Source organism: Poecilia latipinna, unplaced genomic scaffold (genome assembly GCF_001443285.1).
Source record: "Poecilia latipinna isolate Pla-1442-1.1 unplaced genomic scaffold, P_latipinna-1.0 Scaffold14, whole genome shotgun sequence".
NCBI classification, from domain to species: domain Eukaryota; kingdom Metazoa; phylum Chordata; class Actinopteri; order Cyprinodontiformes; family Poeciliidae; genus Poecilia; species Poecilia latipinna.
The window spans coordinates 345,099-367,783 of NW_015112630.1; the positions used below are offsets into that span (position 1 = coordinate 345,099).

The following is a 22,685-nucleotide window of genomic DNA, read 5'->3' on the forward strand; positions in this document are numbered from 1 at the left end:
TGCACATAATCATTTTAAAAATAAACTAATGACAAACATGAGGGTACCTCTAGAATCAATTGAAAATAATTCAAAAATAGGGGCCTGTTAAACTAATGTGTGTCCTCTCATTAGCATTACAGTCTGCCTAGTTAATGGGTGACAAGTAGTCACTGTGCTGTTTGGTGACATCATGTTTACCACACTGAACACAGACCACAGGAAGCCAAGGAAAGAGTTGAGCCAAGAGATTAGGAAGAACATTGTGCATCTCCTGTGACAACAGTTGTCCATATGACTGACATGTTTAAGGTCCACAGAACTGTGGCCAACCTCTATGGTTGCAGGAGGAAGATTGATAACAAATTAAAGAGAAGCATGATTCGAATGGTAACTGAAGAGCCCAGAACAACTTCCAAAGAAATGAAAGGTGAACTCCAAAGTCAAGGAACATGAGTACCAGATGGCAGCATTCATCACTGTTAGTAAGAGTGGACTTCATCGGAGACTACCAAGGAGGAAAGCAAAGTATACAAAGGTGAGAGTAGAATTGGCCACAATGCACAGTGACAAAGTCCCTTGTATGTTTTGCTCTTTACCAAGAACCAATGATCCTTTAGATGCTTGGCAAAGGTAACCTTAAGAGTGGATGGCGCCACAACGGACAATATGAAGGAGAAGGTTGGAGACCAAAATCAAGACAATAGGGAAAGAGGTAATTGTCAGAATTCCAGAAAGGTGCATCCAGACATGCAAACAAATGGCACATAACCTGTTTCTCCACAGCATGGAAGCTCCTGTCAGGCATCACTCCTTGGACTTCCGTCCATCTGAGGACTTTGTATTGACTTCCATTCACCTTAGTAACTGCATTTATGCGGAATCCAAACATTTTCCCCTAACCCTGATCATTACCAATCTATTCCAAACTCTAACCTTAACCAAAAAGTAATTCACACCATACCTCTGATTAGCAGAGCTCAGTGCAACTTCAAAACAAATAGAGGACTAGTAAAATGTGCTCATTTTCCACAAATGACCTCCCTTTATTGGTGAAAATGGTGAAAGTGATTCTCTATATGCAGTATACACAAGTATATGCTGTGTGTGTAATGATGTGAAATGTGATGTTAAGAAACAACATTCTTGGGCCACTTCTGTTCTTTGACCTCTGTGGTCTGAATGTACAGGCTGTGGTAAGTATGCTAAAGTTGTTGACTAAGTGTAGACGAAGCTTAAGAGGCAAACAGTTTTCTCACCTAAACCCAAACTTCCTGAGTTTTGCAAAGAGACAACAGGTACAGACCCACATCAGTGTTTCTCGGAAAAAGTCAAGTCTAAAATGTGAAATTAACCCTATCATTCTTTGGCTGTGTTTTTTTTTTTCTACATAGTGGCAGCTATGCAAACTTCTTGGAGAAAGATCCCTGGTCAGGATTTGAACACACAACATTCTTGCTGCAAGGCAATGGCACTAACAATTCCCTACTGTGTAACCCTGATGGGGAGAAGAAGGTGATTTAGTTTAATTAAAAGCATAGATGCAGAAAGAAAAAAGTATCTTAACCGTGTCAAGAAGCTCATACTACGCTTGTACAAATATCTATCAGCAGTACCAGTGATTCTCACTGGTCTTTTAGGGTTATGTGAAGACAGAAGTACAAGTCAGAGTTGTTGGCGTAAAGCAGCAAAGCAGCAGGAACAAATAAGTTGCATCAAAGCTACGACCACGTATACATCCTGTCAGGACGGAGGAGAGGTGGAGCCGACAAAACCACTGAGGCTGTGGTCGATGTGAAAGGCCTGGACCGTAGCGGGAGCACAGCAAAGACAAATGCTTTTCTGGTTTCTGTTTTTGTAAACCACCTGTAACACTCAAATGACATTGCTCTCTTCTTGAGGCGACAAGTTTAAAGTTGAGGAAAGTATGTGAGCTTCAAAGCTCTGAACAAGATGCCATTTTATGAAACTTAAACCCCTTTTTTGTCACTTGATCACAGTGTCCTTTTTGTAAATTCTATGTTTTAAAACAACAGTTATCTGTGTGCATTATTTATTTTAAAATACAATGTTGGTGCAAACTTCTTAGTCGGGTGGCCAAACCTATGCGATGTAGGATCACTTCATCCAGTAGCGTTCTGATCACTAAATGTTTGCCAGAGTGAATTCTCCAAAAAGCTGGTGAAATGCTGCCCTCTGCTGGCCAGAGTCTTAACTGAACAAAATTGTTTATTTTTTTCACCTGAATTGGAAAACGTAACAAAACAGACAATACGAGCCTTTAAGAAGTGTTTAGGTTGACATATTTTTACAGAGCCTTGCAAAAGTATTCAAACGGCATACACCTTTTTTCATTAGGTTATGTGCAGATTGATCCCATTCTTCTTTGTAAAATAGCTTACAGTCACATTACATACAAAGGGTCTGTTAATAAATCTTCAACTCTCACTATTGATTGTCAATTTGATTTAGATTTCAACTTTGGCTGGCCCATGGTAATAATTATTTTTGCTTTGAATTCCCACAACTTTAAATAATATAAATCTAACACTGACAGAGAGCCTTCGTTTTATAGTTGATGTACACCAGGGAGTCAGCTGAGTAATGTTTAGTTGTTTATTGTTTTATTGCATAATTTCAGCCCTTCAAGCAAGTCATTCCCGTAAACTATTATCATTTCAGAGTATGAAGAACTACTTTCATATTAGTTTGTTGAACATCTTATTGTCCTGCGGTCTGTTCAACCAACTGCTATAGACTTGTTTATGTCCAGGAGTCGGCCAAAAACCAGGTTCAATTTGTTTTAGCAGGCCAACAGCTTATTGCTGCTTTCATATTGCAGTTTAATATGTAACTTAACCCCCAGTGTTTTTTGTTAAATTGCTTACAGTTGGCTTATCAGTCTCACTGTTCTTATTGTTAGTTTCAGTCAAGGAACTGGTTGAGCAATTCTTTCCACCACTTGCCTGATTCCCAAGAACACTATGTCAACATCCATAAAAGTCATACATTTATGATGAGATTTATCAGATTATATTATCTCAGAATCATGATGTTTGTCCTTGGAGGATTTTGGTATTTATAACGTCTGTTTACCGAATTACATCTCAAGTGTGTGAGAAAGAATAAATGGAAATAAAACTTGCAAAATATGAGTATGGTTATACTGTGTGCCTTAAATTTCTGTGCAACCAACCAACCTGCAAGCAATATATTTATAGATGAAACCGAAAGTTTACATACACTTTATTTTGTTTTAGGTCAGCTAGAATTACCAGATTTATTTCTATTTGCTAAATGCCACAATAACAAGAGAAAGAATAAGTTAAATTTATTTTTGAATTTCTTCAAAGCCCTTTAGTTTTTGGTAGCAACTCCTTTGAACGGCATAACTAGGGTCAAACATTTTGGGATTCCTTACAGGATCTTCTACCAATAGTTAGCTGGAGTTCTGGCCCATTCCTCCTGACAGAGCTAGTAGAACTGAGTCAGTTTGGTAGGCCACCTCACTCACACACACACCAGGTCTACAGACTGAGATCAGGGCTTTGTGATGGACACCAAAACATTGATCACTTTACGAACATTGTACATTTTAAAGACCCATTTATGCAGTTTTCATTTCCTGGTTAACGCCTTTAGACAGTCTTTGTCAACATAATGTCTTTCCTCATGATGTAATCTAGTTTATAAAGTGCACCATCTCCTCCTGAAGCAAACAGACCCTCAACATGATGCTTCCAGCCCTATATAATACAGTTGGTATGGGGTTCCCAGGTTTGCATGCGTGCCCCCTCTTCCTTCCAAATGTACCGATGGTCATCACGGCCAAACAGTTCCACTTTAGTTTCATCAGACCACAGAACACACCTCCAACAAATACAGGTCTTTGTCCCCGCTGTGTGCACTTGAAAAACTGTAATCAGTTTTTTTTGGGGGGGAAAGGGGGTTACCATTTTCTCTTTGGTTCTTTTGTTGTAATTGCTTCCTCTTTAACAAGCAATGTTTCAGCCCATGATTTTTCCCTGTGGACTTTTCTGAGTGGACATTGACATTCTCTTACCCCATCCAAGCCAGCGTCATCACAAAATCTTTGGCTTTTGTCCTGGAGTCAGTTTGTACAACATAGGTTTTTATCACTGTCAGTAGGCAAAACAGGAATGCAATGCAATACATTTGTACGAATAAGGAAAAAAAGAACGTGGCTCAAATGCATAAAAGTAAGCACAAAATATATACAATTTTTTTTAAAGAAAGTTTTATTAACATATGTAAAAACCAAAACATAACATTACAATGCAAATTTCTAATATCTAAGAAGTATACAGCTTAACCTAAAATCTACATTTTGTACCAATTCAGTTATTTTTTAACACTCATTTCCTAATCACTGCAACTCATCTTTGGATCTTCCAGATTTAAAGATTGCAGAAAGTATTAATTTTACTGCCTGTCTTAAAAATGCAGTACTTCCTTACTAGACTGTTAACACTGACCGACAAAACCAGTTAAGCACCAAATGAAGGATTTAGAAAGGATGCTTCTATAAACAATTCAGTAAGCTGTAAAATGATCTGGAATATCCATGCAGTAAATAAAAAGTGATTTCATATGATCAAATTCCAAACAAAGGTGCATTCTTTTACAACACCTTAAATCAGGGGTCACCAACTCCAGTCCTCAAGGGCTACCATCCTGGAACTTTTAGATTAGATTCACTTCTGCTCCAAAATGTCTGAATTCCCTCACCAGCATTCATTCCTCTGTGCAATAGGCTGGAAACGAGCAGTTTATTTGATCCAGGTGTGTTTGAGCAGAGGCGCATCTAAAGTTACAGGATGGTAGCCCTGGAGGACTGGAGTTGGTGACCCCTGCCTTAAATGATGGAGTCATGGGTCAAGGGAGATGATGCAGGAAGTTACAATAATGACAGAGAATACTTAACGTCAAATGAGCCATTTGACTTTAAATTGAGTTTAATGGCGGATGGCATTGTGAAATTACATAAAGCCAGGTGCCAAAAATTATGTAACTGTACAGCAGGAGAACCTTACAAATGTAAGGTACTGAATGCTGGCAAAAATAGGGTGCACCAAGGTCTCCTCCTGTCGTAAGGAATGATGCAGAATATTGGCAGCCGGTTTTATGAGAAACCAAAATGGAACCCCAATCAAACTCCTGCCAAACGATCCATCTAAATTTAGTCACTGTTTTGACCATCACATGGTCAGATTACTGGTGTATTACATTTCGGTTGTAATAGTAGCACCTGTACTCAAATACACGAGTATACACAAGTATGCTCAAGTTCCGATAGAAGATGACCTTCATTATTAAATTGTGCTCAACTAGTTTTGCCAGTGAGTAAATATAAATAAAAAATAAAGTAATTTGTTATATCAAATTACCAGGTTGATATCATGGACTGATATCAACCCGTATGACTGATCATAACTAGCAAAACTGACATAACCTAAACACAAGGCTGTATTGGTAAGTTGTCTTACCTGTTCATCATGAGGGTGCTCAGCTGCCTTTGGTGTAATCCTGAACCCGCATGCAAATAAATTAGCCTCTGCTATTAAATGTTCACTGCCTCTTCGTTCCTTTGTTGTTTTTTTGGGGGCGTTTCAAATAGCAGCATTTTGGCATAGACAGAAGGGGTAAGTTGGGCATTTTGCAGATGGAAAGAGTAAACTTTGGGATCTCACAAGAAAGACGGCACATTCTTTATCTAACACACCGACGTTGACAAGGTTATTTGTAACGCCAACAAGTAAGACAGTGCCTATAAAACGTATTTACCCCTACGATGTTTTATCCTTTTGGTTGTTTTTAAAAATCAATCCTGATCAAAGTTGTTTTTTTTTTTTCTTTTTAGACAAAAACTTAGCAAATAACCTCCCCCCAGCCCCATTCATCCATTAGAAATTGACGACATAAATCTGCTTTACATAGAAACAAAAGATTTACAGTATTGTTTGAGAATTTAGTGTTTTACTGACATGACGGAACAAACGTGCAGACTACAATTCTGTTCGAGGGCCAAAGTTTTGACGTTATTATGTTGCAGGCATAATTTAGGTTTGTCAGACTCACATAAATCAAAATCATTTAAACGATGCAAAAAAATAAAGAAACTGAAACATACGATGCGTTTACTCAGACGTCAAAACAATTAAAATACTACTAGTAGTATTATTCCCAAAAAAATGTAAAAGAAAGAAAACTCTCCCAAGTTAAAACAAAAAGAGACGTCGACGACGCCGGTGTGGTTCTTCTTGTAATCATCAAAGGACTACAAGACGCGCCAAGTCGCAGCGATGAAGAGATAGAGATGCGTGCATCAGGAGGCGCCGTGCCGCAACGCAGTCGGACAAAATTCCTGAAAAAGAGCAAATTACAAAATGAACTATCTGCAAATGTGGAATCAAAGCGCGCAGTTTCATCACAGTTTTTCCTGCCTTCTGAGGTCAGAACCTTAAAACCTGCCCGACAGTCAGAAATTTTACGTCATAGCTTTGAATGTCATATTAGGAATGTTCAAGCAAATGCACTGACTAGAATCCAAACCACTCAGACACAGAAGTCTGCCTCTACCTTTAGAGGTACGTAATGCATTTTAAACCGGGATGTGAAGACGACTTTATCTCTGATCTATGCTCACCTTCAATTGTCAATATGCATAACGTGCAGGTGGCGGAGGCAGCCTGCCTGCATAGGGGTCCATTGCGCGTGGAACGCCATATGCAGGGGCCCGGGAAACAGGAGAGAGTCGAGAGCGCTCATAAGCATAGCCGTTACTGGGCGGAGGGGGCAACGGTGCGTTAGGAGCCCTCCTGATTGGGCTGCGATCTCGTGCGTAGTATGATGAGGGGGGAGGCGGAGGGGGAGGAGGGAGGGGCCGACGCTCATAAGGATTAATCGGTGAGGTCAGAGGGCGGTCTCGAATGACAGATGAGGGCGGAGGCGGAGGAGGTGGGGGTATAGCACGTTGCTCTTCATAAGGAGATCGGGCATACTGACGAGCTCGGTATTTCTCGTAATAATCTACTACACTGTATCGCTCCCTTTCGCTGTCATAGGGCCGCTCTAGATAAACTGACCGCCTCGGGGGAGGGGGTGGCAGAGGAGGACCTGGGTAACCAGGGGGCATGGGGCGAGCCCTCAGGTAGCCGGGTGGGGGAGGCTCAGGCCGCTCTCCTGGATAGTGTGGAGGCCAGTAGCCTCCCCTGTCAGGGGGAGGAGGTGGGTAGTCTTCACATTCTTCATACCTAGGTCGGCTCTTAGAAACCTGAACATGGATGTGTTTGTCTACAAAAAAAAAGATAAAGGACAGAGATTACATGGAGAGTTTGATTTTTGAAATACATTTTACTTTCTGGCCACTTCTAAATGTTTTTTCCTACCTTGAAACTCAGAGTTATCTAGTTCTTTCATAGCATCCATGGCCTCATCATAGTTGGGCATGTGCACAAAAGCAAAATTCTTGACAACAGCACACTCTGTGACCGTACCGTACTCTTCAAACAGAGCACGGAGTTCGTCATCAGCTCCTTTTTCTACATTGGCTACATGTAGTTTCACCGGGCCCTGGTTCTTCCCGTGACTGGCCTCGACGTTGATCGGTGTGCCGTGGAGCTTGTGCTGATGAAGGGTCCTGATGGCTTTGGTGGCAGCCTTACGGTCATCCATATGGACAAAGGCGAAGTTCTTGATGATGGCGCACTCAGTGACCATGCCGTGCTCCTCAAAGAGCTCCTTGATTTCATCCTCGGTAGCTTCTTGAGGAAGGTTCCCCACAAAAATCTTCACCATTGCTGAGAATCTGTTTAGAAGCAAAACAGGATAGGAAAGTTATGTAAACTGAGGACAGAAAATACAACAGTTTCCCTGCAACTTAACACAGTAAATCAACCTTTCTCCAAATCCGAACATTAGCACTTCCAGAGCCAGGCTAAGGTGTGGAAAATGCTGGCTGAAACCCAGAGATCATAGTCTGGATACGAAACCAGCAGACTGCTCTCTGTACTACGTGAGGGTGAGGAAGGGATCCGACATATTATTTCAGTTAAGATTTTACTGGTTTCGTTTTTAGACCACCATTAGCGTAAGTATTGTAACTATATATTGTCTATTTGGCGTTTGTCATCTGATGTGTGATTAATTGGAGCATAACGGTGGAGTTGCGTGCGCATTTACTGCGCTTGTTAAAATCTAACCGACATCTATACTTTAATTTCTTTACTTCCTCAACAGTTAGCTGCTACTCCTCTATTTAAACTACAATATCTAGATTAATAACTTGATCGCGCATTTTCTTTAGGCGTTCTCTATGAACTGCAGGCTAAATGCGTCAGAAGCCCGAGCCACCATCAGGCAAATATCTTTATTTTTAAGCAACAGCCTTTGTTCTATATGGATTTTTATATTGCTGCACAGTGTTGTACATATTTTTTTACACCAGGGGACACAAGGAGAGGAGGAAAAAAAAATTAATACACACATTGCGTAGACGTGCATATTAAACTTGCCAAGAACATGGTTTTCACTGCTAATTACGTCGTATTAAGATCTGAAGAGTCTGGCGTGATGCCGCGTGAACTCTACTGCTTTTTCTATTGATAAGCAGTTTTCATTAAAGGCCAGTCAGCTTTAATGATTATCGCGTTTATTTCGGAAACGTAAAATCCTGAACAATAACTTGAGCCTCCCACAGCTTTACTTTAGGTTAGCCATTAAATGTAACAATTCTTACAACAAGAAAAGACGAACAAACGCTCAAAAGGAGAAACTATTGATTCGAAAACGCTAAATAAAACATAATGCAGGTATACAAGAACATATATTTTCAGTACCTTAGTACTAAACGGTCCAAACAGCCAAGCTTATCTCACGAGGTATTCTCCTCACAACTTCCGTCAAAATTGACGACTTCCGCTTCTTCCACACAACAATGTGAAGCACGCCGCGCGCTGTTGTGGAGGGTAAACGAATCTACTTTATTCATAAAAGCGACAGAAATTATGCATTAAAAATATTATAAATCACACCTTCAACCTAGTATAAGTAAACGTATAATTTTATAATTAAGGACAACGACACAGCATTTTTTTTTTATTTTGCTAATTCTAAATGTTTTATGCCAAAATTTCACTGTTGATTATCACTGGATCAATTTTTGTTCAAAAATTTGGAGCAGCCTGTTGTAGCTTATCAAACAGGCAGGATAAATCCATTGTTTCTTTCCAAGGTTATATTGAAACTTTACAGAATAACAGATATGAGAACAAAATGTTAGGCAAAACCCACAACAAACAAGCACAGACTCTTTTTTTTTCTTTTTTTTTTTAGAAAAAAGAAAAAAAAAAAGAAAAAGCACAGTATGTTTGAGCCCGCCATTACCTTAACATCCAAATTGTTTTAGCCAAAGGTGGAAGGTTGAAAATTTGGCATTTGCTTTGAAGCTTTATAACTGAGTCGACCCTGAACTGCTCTTTATTATATCAAAGGTAACTGGCGTAGGGGTGCTGAGGCGCAGGGGCAAATCACGAACCACGTGTTGAGTCCTTGGTCGTAGGTTCGATTCCCGGCCTGGTGACATTTGTCGCATGTCTTCCCCCTCTCTCGTTACCCTCTTTCCTGTCAAACTACTTTCAAATAAAGGCCACAAGAGCCAACAAAATCTTTAAAAAAAAAAAAAGGTAATTGGAGTCACATGTGAAGTTTAACTTCTGAAGTTCAATCCAGATGCTGAATAGACTTTAAAATAACCGCAAACAAACAATGCCCTCAAACATTGGTGAAGTTGTTTGTTTTGCAGCTTGATTTATGTGGAAGATGAACAGTTATCCATTAACACACCTGGGTTAATGGATAACAATTAACTTTCACAAGGTTCTCCTCCGATAAGCACTGAAGGCTGAACAATTGTGAAACTATGCAGAGATTTTCCCATTGTTAAAGGCTCCTCCAGGACAAACCAGAGCGATCATGTTACAATAAGGCCATGTACGGTAATAAAAGTTTGCTTGAAATAAAACAAACATTCTGCCCACAAAAAAACATGGTAGTGAAAAAATGAGAAAGTAGTAGGGTATTTAATAACAATAACTGTAGTTCAGTTATTCTTTGTCTTATGATGCAGTAAAAGATCCAAAAATACATATCTTAAGTAAGAAACATTTATTTATATAACATCTCCTACAGGTCAGAAACCACAAAGTCTTTTCAAAATATGACATAAAAACTGCTGGTAGGTTGACAGAGTATTAAATCACCCAAGTGAGCCTTTCAAATTTAACCTTCCAATTTTTTCATGTTGGTTGACACATAGAAATTCTCAACAACGCTATATTCAAGCTTAAAAATGTTGAAAAATAGTTTCTGTTTACTACTGCATAATTTCAAGCAAAAATACCTAATACTGCAATTTTCAAATTTACACTTGAAAGCAGCAGGTCACGGGGTTCAGGGAGGGGAGAGAATGACGAAAGATTGCAGAGCAGTCAGGAAGAGCCTTTCCTGTTTCATAAGGAGAAGCAGCGATGTTGCCCACTTTGTCCTCAGTTCGTAGTTGATCACTTTCTTTTCTGTGCGAGGGCAGACAAAAACAAAAACTTTCACTTTGAAACATTTAGCTTTCAGGTAAGACTGGACTTTCCTTCGTTGTGACTTGTTTGTATCACATTTCTTTGCTGAGGAAACCACCTCAGCTCAAGTTATCTCTGTGGCTTTGAATGCTTTCTTTAAGTTTTCTCCTCTAGCATTTTATTACTTCTAATCTCTCAACAGATTTCATCAGGATCTTTTCATCCATGACAAACGTGTCTCAGACAATGGAGACAGAGGAGGACCTCCTCACTTTACTCCACATCAAGTTTTACCACCCACAGCAACACTGTAAAGGTTTTTACGGCTTGCTTCCCTTGGGGACCAGGAGCAGACACTCTGCCGATGATCCTCTCAGGCTGGGCCGCGACGCCCAGGCCTGCACCTACTCCTTGGCTGACCCCAAGGTGTCCCGCAAACAGCTGGCCCTAAGCGCCTATCGTACACCCCAGAGCCCGGACATGCTGTTCTCCATCCAGAACCTGAGCCAGAGAGGGCAACTGTCAGTGAATGGATCGTCGCTGGGTTACCTGGAGAGAATGGACCTTCCAGACAAGGCTCTGATCCGGTTCTTAGAGTATGAGATGCTCATCGTTCGGGAGTCTGGAGAGGCAAAGACCAGTTTTGAGGTGGACATGGAGGTGCTGACAGTGCCTCCCTCCAGGGAGACATGCACCTGTGTGCCTGGAAGGGCATCAGTCATGGACACGGGTATGGTGGACCAAAACACAGCTGGGTTAAGAGAACTTGGACCTCTGGAAACTGATGAGACACTCATCTATTACAAATGATCAACAGACTGAGCCGGACAAAGCATCAAGGCATTGCTGTCCATTTGTTACAGTAAAGTTGAATTAGGTAATGATATTCATAATCTATTGTGAAATCATTAAATCCTTTTATACTTTGACTTTTGCAAATAGATAAAATACAGCTGGACCCTTAAATGTCTGCTTTCATTTTTGTAAATATGAATATTGTGGTGTTTCAATGTCATTTACTTCTGAATCATAGGTTTAAGCAATAAACTACTTTTTTACAGCATCTTTTGTCCGATATTTGTAAATTATGTTCCTGTTATAGATCCAGTTTTGAAACTTGACAGAAAAGCTGTCACCACCAGCCCCTCCTCTGAGTGTTTTAACATTGAAATCCATAAGTCACATGGCAATACTGCAACTGACGGGTCCTGTGGGGTCAAATGTAAGCCCTCTGACCTATTAGGTCAGTCTGAGAGTCCCTCAGACCATGAAGACACAAATGCTTCACTTCCAACTTACATAACATGGAGGCTTAAAAGAGCGACTCTACGGGAGGCACAAGGCTATCTGCCGGGAAAACCATCTGAAACCTGAATCCACTGAAAGGATAAGGGTGATATGGCCAAAGAGCGTGTGAAAAAGCTGTCTTTATAAGGCTTGCAGAATGTTGGACAATAATCAACTGTTCCATACAGAAGCTCAGAGCAATGCTGCCTGTACAGCTTGACTTTGAACAAAAGAACTAGTAACTATCTTGTATTTCCTTCACGCTATAAGTTTCTGGCTCTTGACCAGGTAAACATTGGAAAGCATGTGGTGTGTTTTTTTATGGGGAAATAGCTTCATTGTTGGGTTACCAAAGACAAAAGGTAAAGTTAGACAGTCTGAAGAGACAGTCTGTGAATCTAGCTTGAACTGCCATGTCTTTCAGACTGAACTCGGCAACTATAGTTTGCACTGGTTAAGTTGGACAACAAACATCCTTGTGCTGTATGAAGAGATGCTACAGGATGGAAGCTTTTTTTCACCACAACTTAAGAGTCCACCTACAGTCCTATATTGGTAACTACATCAAAATCCTGTTTAAAATGTCAATCATTTAAAATATGACTTTTAAAAAGATACATTTTCCAAAATTCTGTTAAATTGACTTTCCCAATATACCTTTAATATTGTCAAATTAAAATTTAAAATTGTTCAAAATAGCTACTGATTCTTGAGTGTTTGTTTTAAAAAAATATAAATTTTTCAAAATGAGTAATGCCTGCCTCGTCATTTCCCAAGCAGAAAAATATCTCAATTTCAAAGCTTGAAATGTATGAAGCCAAGAAGTACAACCATGGTTTTCACATGACATAAGAACGCAAAGTCAATTCTGTGGGTAAAAATACTTTAATTATGTAAATCAGAATTATAAAAAGACAAAAACTGGAATCACTGTACATTTTTGAAAGTTCTTTTTTTTGTATTGCAAATACCACTTCCAAAAATTACATTAACACATGCAAACAAAAATGTTATATTCTTACAAGTGCAAATACAGATTTTTATTCAAGTTCTTCATGCTAACTGGAAGAAAATATTAAGCTCCAAAGTAAACGTCCCCTAAAAGAATCCTATTTCCATACTGTCTTTATTCTAGCCTGAAAATTAGAAGTAATCTTTTTATTTACTGAAAAGACTTTACTAGCAACTTCATTTTACAGATGGATGACAAAACCAAATCTGATGTTGTGGGTATTTGTAAAAGATCAGTTCCAAGGCATTTTGCCATCAAATCGAATTTCCAGCGTTATTAGAAACCACATTTTATGAAATATATTCTATTTCCTGACAACGTGATGTACAACACTGCCAAAAACAGCTACGTTACCAATGGCATGTCGACAATCTCAATCTGAACATGCATAAGGGCCTTTGGACCATATCATTCCAAAAGTATTTTGTAAGGAGCACTCAAAGCTGTGATTAAAAAAAAAATTACTACACTGCTGGTAATGCCTTCTAGTGCAACTTCTAAACGTACTTCAGGCTGAACTTCATTGTTTTTACTGCTGAACACTTCAGCAATCAGAACCATGACTACCATGACGGTGCCACTATTTCTTCTGGTGGCCCTTTTAGTTCTACCAGCTTGTTAGAAATCAAATCATTTACATGATTATCTCTTCCCATCCAAACTGGACCATTTCCCATTTCCTCTGGGTTATTAAAGTTTGTGACTGAGTATATCAAACTATTCCCTGGAATGTGTTTAACTGTGACATCTTCTAATAATCCTCAACTTGGTAAGTCAGAAAGCAGAGGTTCATACAAAAACAGGATTAGCAGAAGCTTTTTCAGGTGTCAGAACTGTACTTAGCACTACAAAACACATTCAATCATAGAGGAGCTGATTCACTAGACCCACAAACTGCAGACTGATAATGTCCACTTTGTACGTTTTATCACAAGGGTTCTCGTGTTCTATGTGTATACATAAAGGTCATGAATTCAACCCTTTTTCATTACAAACTTCAGGTGTGTCCATAATGAACCAATCACAGAGATGTGGACAGTCCTAACTTCATGGCTGGCATAGACCAAGTTTTACAGTTTTTGGTGAAACTTAAAAGGCTGTGCTGGTAAACCGATACAATGAAACTAGATGTTGGGTTAGTTACGTGTGCAAAGCGGTGTACAAACTACCTTTAAAAACAATGAATTTAGTTTTGGTAAAAGACAATGTATACTGCAATGTGCCAAAGAGTGTCTTTAGAGACCAAGACTAGTTTGTTTCAGTTTTCTAGGATTAATCCTGTTGGAACTTTTCTCTGAAGCACAACACAGCTAAGTGCTATGTGCTGCCTTTACAGCACATAGCCTTTACAGCCAGCACATAGCACTTGACCACTGACTACACAGTGGTTCCATGCTACAAAGGTCATTTTGGAGAATGTCTGCTAACTTATTTGGCCATATAAGTCAGACTTGAGTCGAGTCAGGCCAGTTGCAAGAGAGGAAATCATCCATATGATGAGTGTGAAATTCCTAATACTTCCTAGATCTAATTGGAGCCTTTGACTAAATACACAGTGCTAATACATAAAAATCACAATTGCTTGAGTGTATTTTTTTTTTCCATGTCTCTACCCAACTACCATTCAGTGACTTCCTTTTATCAAACAAAGAACATGGAGGCCGTATTTACATCGTTTTGCATATTACAATAAGGTCATGTCAAGAGAGGTGCCAGATATTCCAAGAGGTAGTTAACTGATTTGGAATGTGCTTATTCATAATTTTGAATTTTTTGTGCATACACTATATTTTTAAACATATATATTTTTAAACATTTTTAAACATATAGTGTATGAGGCCCAACAAGAACACTGATGTTGATTCATATCATATAGTACACAAATCATTCAATGTCCGATCTACTGATGCTGGTATCACCTGTATGGAGTAGATATGTCTTGGGGTGGGGAATAACACTTGTTCGATATCTCGTTTTTTGTCACCCATCTGCGAAGCTGTACTACATTAATAGTAAAAACTCCTAAAGTGTAAAACTTCATTATTCAGTTTCATTCCTACAACATGAAGTCCTCGATTCCTAAAACTGATGATCTACAAAAGCAGTAAAAGCATAAACAGGTGACATCTTTCTGGTGTCAGTAATCCCTTGACTTACCTGCTGACTGTGAAGCTCCCCTACAGCCTTTGGATGTTAGTCCTGGCCCCAGGTCAACAGAGGTTTTGGCTTGGAAATCTTTGCACTAGGAAGAACTTTATGAGTTGACCCTATTTAAATTTTGATACTAAGTGGGTAAAGTCGAGTGGTACGCTGGTAAAAACTATGATCTCACAAGATCCGACAAGACGTTCTTTAATCAACGTAACGATTTACATGGTTGTGATTCGTTTGTTTCTATTGAGGAAAAGATTATTAAAAACAGCAAATAATTACAAACGGTTACAGAGGTGAAAAGGTGTTGCGCAGTGAGCATCGAGATCACATTTACTAATCAAAAATTAGTTTACCAAAAGGGAAAATTTAACAGATCTTGCAAACGCACAGTATTAATTGCGTTATTAAATGGGCAGTTACTAAGTTACTAACTTACATGTTATCCATTTACGTTTCACAGCAACGCCACAGAAGTTTGAATTTTGATGGAGAGAATTTACATGATTAATCACACGTGCAGGTTGGGGAGTAAACTAAAGCCGCCTTTAAAGGAATGCGGAGGTTATTTAGCTTTCTAAGGTCACACACAGTTTTACGCTTAATAAAACGAAAAGGTTGTTTTAAAAAAAAGAGACGCCCCATTCAGATGTTTGCCAGTAAGTATTTTACAGTACAATTCAATACTAAAACAGTCAGAAGAAGGAAAAAACATATTCTAATCACTAAAACCAAACAAACAGCCATTGACGTAAAGAATTCAGTTCCTTTTGAGTGTCGTAGAGGAACGAAACGCGCTCAGCCGCAGACAGGAAGAGGATAAAGTCACGTGAATCAGGAAGCGGCGACGCAGTCGGACAACAATCCTGAAAAAAGAGCAAATAAAACAAATGAACGATTTGCCTCCCAGACATTAACAGTACGTTTTCCATTACTGTTGTTCCCCAGTGTCCAGTACGAAGGCCCTTTTGTCAGTCAGCCTCCACACAGAACAATATTTTCTGGCGCGTCGAATCACAGTTTAAATATTTTACTAATAAAGTAATTTTATTCAAACAGTGATTTGTGAGACGAAAATTGCAGGTTTCGTCCAAGATTATCTAAAGCTGCCTCTGCCTTTAGAGGGACGAAGTGGAGAGCGAGAAAATGTATTCTTTTTTTTTTTTAACTCTGTCCTAATCTCACCTTCAAAATGCTGACGTGTCGCATTAGTATGCGTAGCGTGCAGGTGGTGGCGGAGGCAGCCGGTCCGCATAGGGGTCCCTTGCACGTGGAACTGCGTATGGAGAGCGATCGTAGGCATAGCCGTTACTGGGCGGAGGGGGTAACGGTGCGTTAGGAGCCCTCCGGATTGGGCTGCGATCTCGGGCGTAGTACGATGAGGGGGGAGGCGGAGGGGGTGGAGGGAGGGGCCGACGCTCATATGGATTAAGCGGTGAGGTCATAAGGCGGTCTCGAACGACAGAAGAGGGCGGAGGCGGAGGAGGTGGGGGTATAGCACGATGCTCTTCATAGGGAGACATGGCATACGGACGAGCTCGGTATTTCTCGTAGTAATCTACTACACTGTATCGCTCCCTTTCGCTGTCATAGGGCCGCTCAGGATAAGCCGCCCTCCTGGGGGGAGGGGGTGGCAGAGGAGGACCTGGGTAACCAGGGGGCATGGGGCGAGCCCTCAGGTAGCCAGGTGGGGGAGGCTCAGGCCGCTCTCCTGGATAGTGTGGAGGCCAGTAGCCTCCCCTGTCAGGGGGAGGAGGTGGGTAGTCTTCACATTCTTCATACCTAGGTCGGCTCTTAGAAACCTGAACGTGGATGCGTTTGTCTACAAAAAAAACCCCCAAAAAGATTAGTCCATTTCAGTTTGAAAGAGCATTACTTCATTTCTCTCATATTACTCTCTTACCTTGAAACTCAGAATTATCAAGCCCTTTGATAGCATCCATGGCCTCATCATAGTTGGGCATGTGCACAAAAGCAAAATTCTTGACAACAGCACACTCTGTGACCGTACCGTACTCTTCAAACAGAGCACGGAGTTCGTCATCAGCTCCTTTTTCTACATTGGCTACATGTAGTTTCACCGGGCCCTGGTTCTTCCCATGACTGGCCTCGACGTTGATCGGTGTGCCGTGGAGCTTGTGCAGATGAAGGGTCCTGATGGCTTTGGTGGCAGCCTTACGGTCATCCATATGGACAAAGGCGAAGTTCTTGATGATGGCGCACTCGGTGACCGTGCCGTGCTCCTCGAAGAGCTCCTTGATCTCATCCTCGGTAGCTTCTCGGGGAAGGTTCCCCACAAAAATCTTCACCATTGCTGAGAATCTGTTTAATCAAACAAAACCAACAAGACAATCGCTAAATGGGAAGTAAAATGTAATGGAAACGGTAAATATGACATTAATATAAATGATGTACAATGATCGGCATTAACACAACAAATATGGAGCTAAAACAGTCTCATAATTCACAAATGCACACATCAAGATCCACACGTGTATTTTTGATGCCAACACAAAGATATCTTGATTTACAAGCTGCTTCTGGCCTGTGAGTTGCCTGCCTTTGTGTATGAATTTTGAGACTCTCCTCTCAATCCACAAACGTTTTTTTTAATATAAATGGTCTATCTGATTGGATGATCAACAACCAATCAGATAGCAGCCAATCAGCCAACCATATAAATGGACCTCTGTTTCAGTCAATCACATTAACCCATTCCAACAGCTGTAACCATGTCGAAGCTCACTTTAGACCTCAGCCTGGCTTCTAGCAGCAACAGAGGAGCGGTAAGTGAAATATCTATCAGATTGCATATTAAGCTTTGTATAAGTTTAAAAAAATCATTTTGTGTTTCTGAAAAGTGTGACTTAAGAGAATTATTTAAAGGACCAGAACTTTATAACAATTCATAATGTACAAAAGCTATAATAGGCCAAATTATCTTGGTCTGGAGAACAGCTTCCACGCCAATAATTACACATAAGCCTGAGCAGCTACCTCAATTTGGGGCAACAAACCCCCAAACCTGTTAAACGGCTACTTTAATCACAAGAAATTCAACTTTAAAAAAAGACACTAGCCTGACACTATTGGCATGCAGAAACACTACCATAGCTCACAGTTTACAGTCGCACACTTGGATCACTTAGATCGCTAGCTTGTGTTCATAGTTGCACAATTAAATCGCTTAACATTAATAATCATAACATGGGGATAAATAGCTCAATATGTTAAGATGGATATTTCACTTACCGATCCTCTGCTGCCAGAAGTCAGGCTGAGGTCTAAATCGTCTGTGCTTACACACGGCTACAGGTTACCCCAACCTGAGGGTCCGTTCATATGATTGACTGAAACAATGAAGCTATCTACTGGTTGCTGATCGTCCAGATGGACCATTTATTAAAGATAAATAAATAAAAAAGAAGACATTTGTGGATTGAGACGACAGGGGAGTCTAAAATTCACACACAAATGCAGCCCAGCTCACAGGCCAGAAGCAGCTTGTAAATCAAGACATATTTAATTTATGTTGGCATCAAAAATACAAGTGTGAATCTTGTTCTTTTCGTTTGTGGATCTCATTCTGTGCATTTGTGAATATCATTCTGTGCATTTGTGAATCTTGATCTATGCATTTGTGAATTATCAGACTGTTTTAGTTCCATAAGCTCGAGCTATTAGCTAGCACCTTGAACCCCGCAGCCTCACTAAGACGAAATGTCAAAGGACATTTCACGGGCCAGCTGAGTGCGTTTGCTCGACGCCAGACAAACAGCTAGTAATAATAGCATGTAATTATAGCAATTAATAATAGAAACCACAAAAAAAAAAACTTTACTCACGGATCCAAAGACGACCTGAATAGAATGAAATATATTTTGTGGAACGTTCTACCCACAACTTCCTGTTAACTACGTCAAGAGGAAGATGTCAGAAATGCAGCACCATACCGCCATCTAGAGTGCAGGATGTTAAAGTCCACTTTAAAGATGGCTAGCAGGGTGGTTCTGAAATTTCATGTATAACAAGGACCACATCAGTAAATTCCAGGTTTTACAAGTGCCTCCATCTTGAAAGATGACACAAACAGAAATAATTGAAATTTCTTAGATTGGTATTGCTTAAGAGGTTTAATTTGTATTCAAACCTGGACAGAGAAGTTAGCTGAAAGGTCTGTAAAAGTAATCATTTTCCATCACCTGGGGTAGCGCCACAAAGATTTGTAGCACACCAGCTCCAAACCATGAAGCTCTCTAAGGTTCAGAAGAGTAAATAAGTAAAAATAACACAATTAAAAGTTTGAAAAGATCTAGTTAAAGAGTAATATTAACAATTTGAATCTTGAAACATGACCTTAAGCTTAAACGGTTTATTAATGATAAAAACTAATTCAGCCATAATTAAGTAAAGTCAATAAAATGGGACATTGCCACCAGGTGTTTGCTAATTGCTGCTGGCTAGTCTGAAGGAGCTGAGTGAGGGAGGGTTGCGCTGTGTGGGAACCCTTCCTCACACAGAGCAGATGCTGGGAAACTGCTTCTCTGAGAAGGAGCTGTGTCTGAAGGCAGCTTTGGGTCCACCCAGGCATTTTGCACAGATGAATAGTTGCCATGGGAGATTAAAGGATTTCTCAAGCATACATGAAAGATTTGAGGCCGCAGGCCAGGTATGTTTTTGACGAGGGAATAACATTGTAACTTGATGTAGAGCTCAAAAAAGATGATTTTTACATGATACTGATTTACACTTGAAACAATGTTGTCATTCCAACATTTGGTTTCACAAGAACCATTTTGTTGAAACTTGCCACACTTTCTCAACTAGCAGAGAGGGTGTCATGTTTTCACTGCTTGAAAAACAAAACTGAAGTTGTACAACCAGTCGACAGCCCAGTTTTAGTTGTAGCCTGGGTAATTTAGATTTGTTTGCATTTTAACTATCTGTTGTCATTTTAGTCTTAGTCAATTTAATTTTCTGTTGTTTTATTTGAAAAAATATGAATTCCAAGAATAATGCCTGTTCAGGTGATCCAGTCTTTTTAAATGGCTAAAAATAGGATCTGATGGGATATCTGATTGGATATGATCTTATTATAATATTTTTTTATTAATTTGTTGACAAAAATATCAGTCATCACATCATAATTAACACCACTTTAATGTACTTTTTTTAGTTTTTATACTATTTCTAGTTATCTTCCAAAGATTGACAGTTGAACAAAATACTTCATAGTTGTGGTTGATGATGTAAACAGTATATAGCAGTCTGTTAATCAGTAACAGTTCATCTATACAGAAGTAGCTTCCAGAATAGCAAATGTGAAACCAAGACATGACTTCCTCCCTGTTTAAAGTTGCAACAAAAAGGAATTTCCAGTGCTCTGATGGTGCTTTCAAGGTCCTACTGTAAAAATGTGTTCTAGCAGAACACATAAGAAAAGTGTTTTTGGTTTGTTTTTGTTAGGTCACTAGACTCGGTCTCTAATGTCTTTACTAGACATGTGGATGTTTTATTTTACAGTCTTCTGATACAGACTTTTTTTTTTTTTCTCTCTCAGGTAATTTTAAAGCCTAACGTGGAAAACAATCCACCCCAGTCACTCATTTTTTACATCCCCAGAAACGGTGATACATGGACAACCTGTTTTACAAGGTTGTCCATGTGTCCAAACAGAATACGTTCCTACTATAAGTATCCCTTGCAGTAGGAAAAGCAGGAACTTCAGACTCGTATGTGAAAGCACCATGGCTACAAATGGGGCGTGTGAGATGACTCTGGAGACTACAAGAGAAATGTTTACAGAACTGTGGCAGGAACAAAGAGCCTGGAGTCATTGCCAGTAGCTACTCAGACAGCAAATATTTTCTTCTCTGCGAAAAGTGGGAGTCTGTCTACATCTTTATTTGAAGAAAAAGCTTCCAGGTAGGACAAAATATCTTGGTTTGACGATGAAAAGCACCCTACATTGTTTATATATAAACACTTTACAGTATTTCATGACTTCAAATCTCAACAGATTTTCTCAAGATCTCTTCATCCATGACAAACGTGTCTCAGAGAATGGAGACAGAGGAGGACCTCCTCACTTTACTCCACATCAAGTTTTACCACCCACAGCAACACTGTAAAGGTTTTTATGGCTTGCTTCCCTTGGGGACCAGGAGCAGACACTCTGCCGATGATCCTCTCAGGCTGGGCCGCGACGCCCAGGCCTGCACCTACTCCTTGGCTGACCCCAAGGTGTCCCGCAAACAGCTGGCCCTAAGCGCCTATTGTACACCCCAGAGCCCGGACATGCTGTTCTCCATCCAGAACCTGAGCCAGAGAGGGCAACTGTCAGTGAATGGATCGTCGCTGGGTTACCTGGAGAGAATGGACCTTCCAGACAAGGCTCTGATCCGGTTCTTAGAGTATGAGATGCTCATCGTTCGGGAGTCTGGAGAGGCAAAGACCAGTTTTGAGGTGGACATGGAGGTGCTGACAGTGCCTCCCTCCAGGGAGACATGCACCTGTGTGCCTGGAAGGGCACCAGTCATGGACACGGGTATGGTGGACCAAAACACAGCCTGGCCTGAAGAGACTGAAGAGACTCTCATCTGTTATTCTAACTGAAAATTACCAACAAACCGATATGGACTTTTTAAACAGCATGGTATGTCTGGGATGATATTCACTTTTTCTACTTGTATTGTATTGAGCCATATGTCATGAATATAAGAGTTAAAAATGTAGCAGATTAAACTCTTCCAGTTTCCATAAAATATTACCTACATCTAACTTGTATTCATTCCAAATCTTGTACAAATCACACATATTGCTCAGGGATTCCATACAGCACCTTGACCAACTCTTAAACTTGTTAAATCAAGTTTTTCTAGAGCTTTTAAGAGATAAAACCACATTCCTTATCTTTAGGCTCAGGTTAGTGAGCCTGTAGCCTCACTGTAATCTTTAGTGATGACCTTTAGAAAGCAACACAGTATCACTAGAGATGGGAGTAATTACATTACAGCTTTAGTTAACATACAAGAAAATGCACTGGAAGTTTTATTCTGAATAATTAACTTTGAATATCTAATTGTAAAATTCTATAACATTTCCTCCTGCATTTTAAAGTAAACCCCATTAGCTTTCAATCAATACAAAATTCTGCTTCTGAATATTTACTTTTCTTACAATACCTTTATTTAGCTAAAATAAAACCAATAAAATTGAGCAGCATAGAATGAAACTGACAAGAGGTGTCCGTTCCATTAATAGTACAAGCCAGTTATGTCTGGAATGTGTTCCACTGTGAAAAGCTGCTGAGCACAAAAACTAAGAATGCAAGCAACGTCCAGAAAGAGATGAACTTTAATAGTTTCCTTGATAAACAGATTTTACCAAAAGAGGAACTGGGAAAAAAGCAACTGTTCCACTTTTAGTCACACATGAGAATTACGGTAGCTTCAATTTCAGGAGGAAAACTGCCTTTGTGATCACATTACCAATTAGCACCACATCCAAAAACATTGACCAAAACAAATTCAATGAAATGTTACAGTTCAAAGTGGGTGAGGAAACTGTTTATATTAACATTTGAATATGAGGCTAAACTTTTTACACTGGTTATCACATTTTAAATGAGCAAGTTGTGTTTGTATTAACATCTTGTTAAAACT

The 22,685-nt window shown here is 39.8% G+C and overlaps 4 protein-coding genes and 1 long non-coding RNA gene across 6 annotated transcripts; 2 read left to right on the forward strand and 3 right to left on the reverse strand.

Moving 5' to 3' along the window:
• Nucleotides 1-5,959: 5,959 nt before the first annotated feature.
• LOC106947109 (RNA-binding protein 4B-like) lies at nt 5,960-8,944 on the reverse strand. The gene is made up of 4 exons (XM_015031910.1): nt 8,838-8,944; nt 7,389-7,807; nt 6,647-7,293; nt 5,960-6,364 (listed from the first exon to the last, which is right to left on the reverse strand). The coding sequence occupies exons 2-3, from the start codon at nt 7,795-7,797 to the stop codon at nt 6,656-6,658; spliced, it is 1,047 nt and encodes a 348-aa protein (XP_014887396.1). The 5' UTR covers nt 7,798-7,807; nt 8,838-8,944; the 3' UTR covers nt 5,960-6,364; nt 6,647-6,655.
• Nucleotides 8,945-10,478: 1,534 nt separating this feature from the next.
• Nucleotides 10,479-11,634, forward strand: tifa (TRAF interacting protein with forkhead associated domain). The gene is made up of 2 exons (XM_015031561.1): nt 10,479-10,626; nt 10,774-11,634. The coding sequence occupies exon 2, from the start codon at nt 10,797-10,799 to the stop codon at nt 11,379-11,381; it is 585 nt and encodes a 194-aa protein (XP_014887047.1). The 5' UTR covers nt 10,479-10,626; nt 10,774-10,796; the 3' UTR covers nt 11,382-11,634.
• Nucleotides 11,635-13,327: 1,693 nt separating this feature from the next.
• On the reverse strand, nt 13,328-15,614 carry LOC106947153 (uncharacterized). Its single transcript, XR_001424924.1, has 2 exons — nt 14,245-15,614; nt 13,328-14,214 (listed from the first exon to the last, which is right to left on the reverse strand). It is a non-coding gene; the product is annotated as an uncharacterized LOC106947153 (long non-coding RNA).
• A 51-nt stretch (nt 15,615-15,665) lies between these two features.
• LOC106947129 (RNA-binding protein 4.1-like) lies at nt 15,666-18,970 on the reverse strand. Of its 2 annotated transcripts, none has more exons than XM_015031950.1 (4): nt 18,867-18,970; nt 16,925-17,343; nt 16,207-16,843; nt 15,666-15,887 (listed from the first exon to the last, which is right to left on the reverse strand). In XM_015031950.1, the coding sequence occupies exons 2-3, from the start codon at nt 17,331-17,333 to the stop codon at nt 16,230-16,232; spliced, it is 1,023 nt and encodes a 340-aa protein (XP_014887436.1). In that variant the 5' UTR covers nt 17,334-17,343; nt 18,867-18,970; the 3' UTR covers nt 15,666-15,887; nt 16,207-16,229. The 2 variants fall into 2 exon arrangements, with proteins under 2 accessions (XP_014887436.1, XP_014887444.1); XM_015031958.1 differs by lacking the exon at nt 18,867-18,970 and adding an exon at nt 18,274-18,805.
• On the forward strand, nt 17,707-21,798 carry LOC106947143 (TRAF-interacting protein with FHA domain-containing protein A-like). Its single transcript, XM_015031970.1, has 3 exons — nt 17,707-17,807; nt 20,582-20,946; nt 21,041-21,798. The coding sequence occupies exon 3, from the start codon at nt 21,064-21,066 to the stop codon at nt 21,634-21,636; it is 573 nt and encodes a 190-aa protein (XP_014887456.1). The 5' UTR covers nt 17,707-17,807; nt 20,582-20,946; nt 21,041-21,063; the 3' UTR covers nt 21,637-21,798.
• Nucleotides 21,799-22,685: the final 887 nt, after the last annotated feature.

What these genes read in the sequence shown, in the direction of transcription:
- LOC106947109 (XM_015031910.1), bottom strand. Translation starts at nt 7,797, where the DNA reads ATGGTGAAGATTTTTGTGGGGAACCTTCCTCAAGAAGCTACCGAGGAT. An exon ending in AGATAACTCTGAGTTTCAAG is followed by an intron (nt 7,294 to 7,388) that starts GTAGGAAAAAAC and finishes TTTTTTTTGTAG; the next exon opens with ACAAACACATCCATGTTCAG.
- tifa (XM_015031561.1), top strand. Translation starts at nt 10,797, where the DNA reads ATGACAAACGTGTCTCAGACAATGGAGACAGAGGAGGACCTCCTCACT.
- LOC106947129 (XM_015031950.1), bottom strand. Translation starts at nt 17,333, where the DNA reads ATGGTGAAGATTTTTGTGGGGAACCTTCCCCGAGAAGCTACCGAGGAT. An exon ending in TGATAATTCTGAGTTTCAAG is followed by an intron (nt 16,844 to 16,924) that starts GTAAGAGAGTAA and finishes TTTTTTTTGTAG; the next exon opens with ACAAACGCATCCACGTTCAG.
- LOC106947143 (XM_015031970.1), top strand. Translation starts at nt 21,064, where the DNA reads ATGACAAACGTGTCTCAGAGAATGGAGACAGAGGAGGACCTCCTCACT.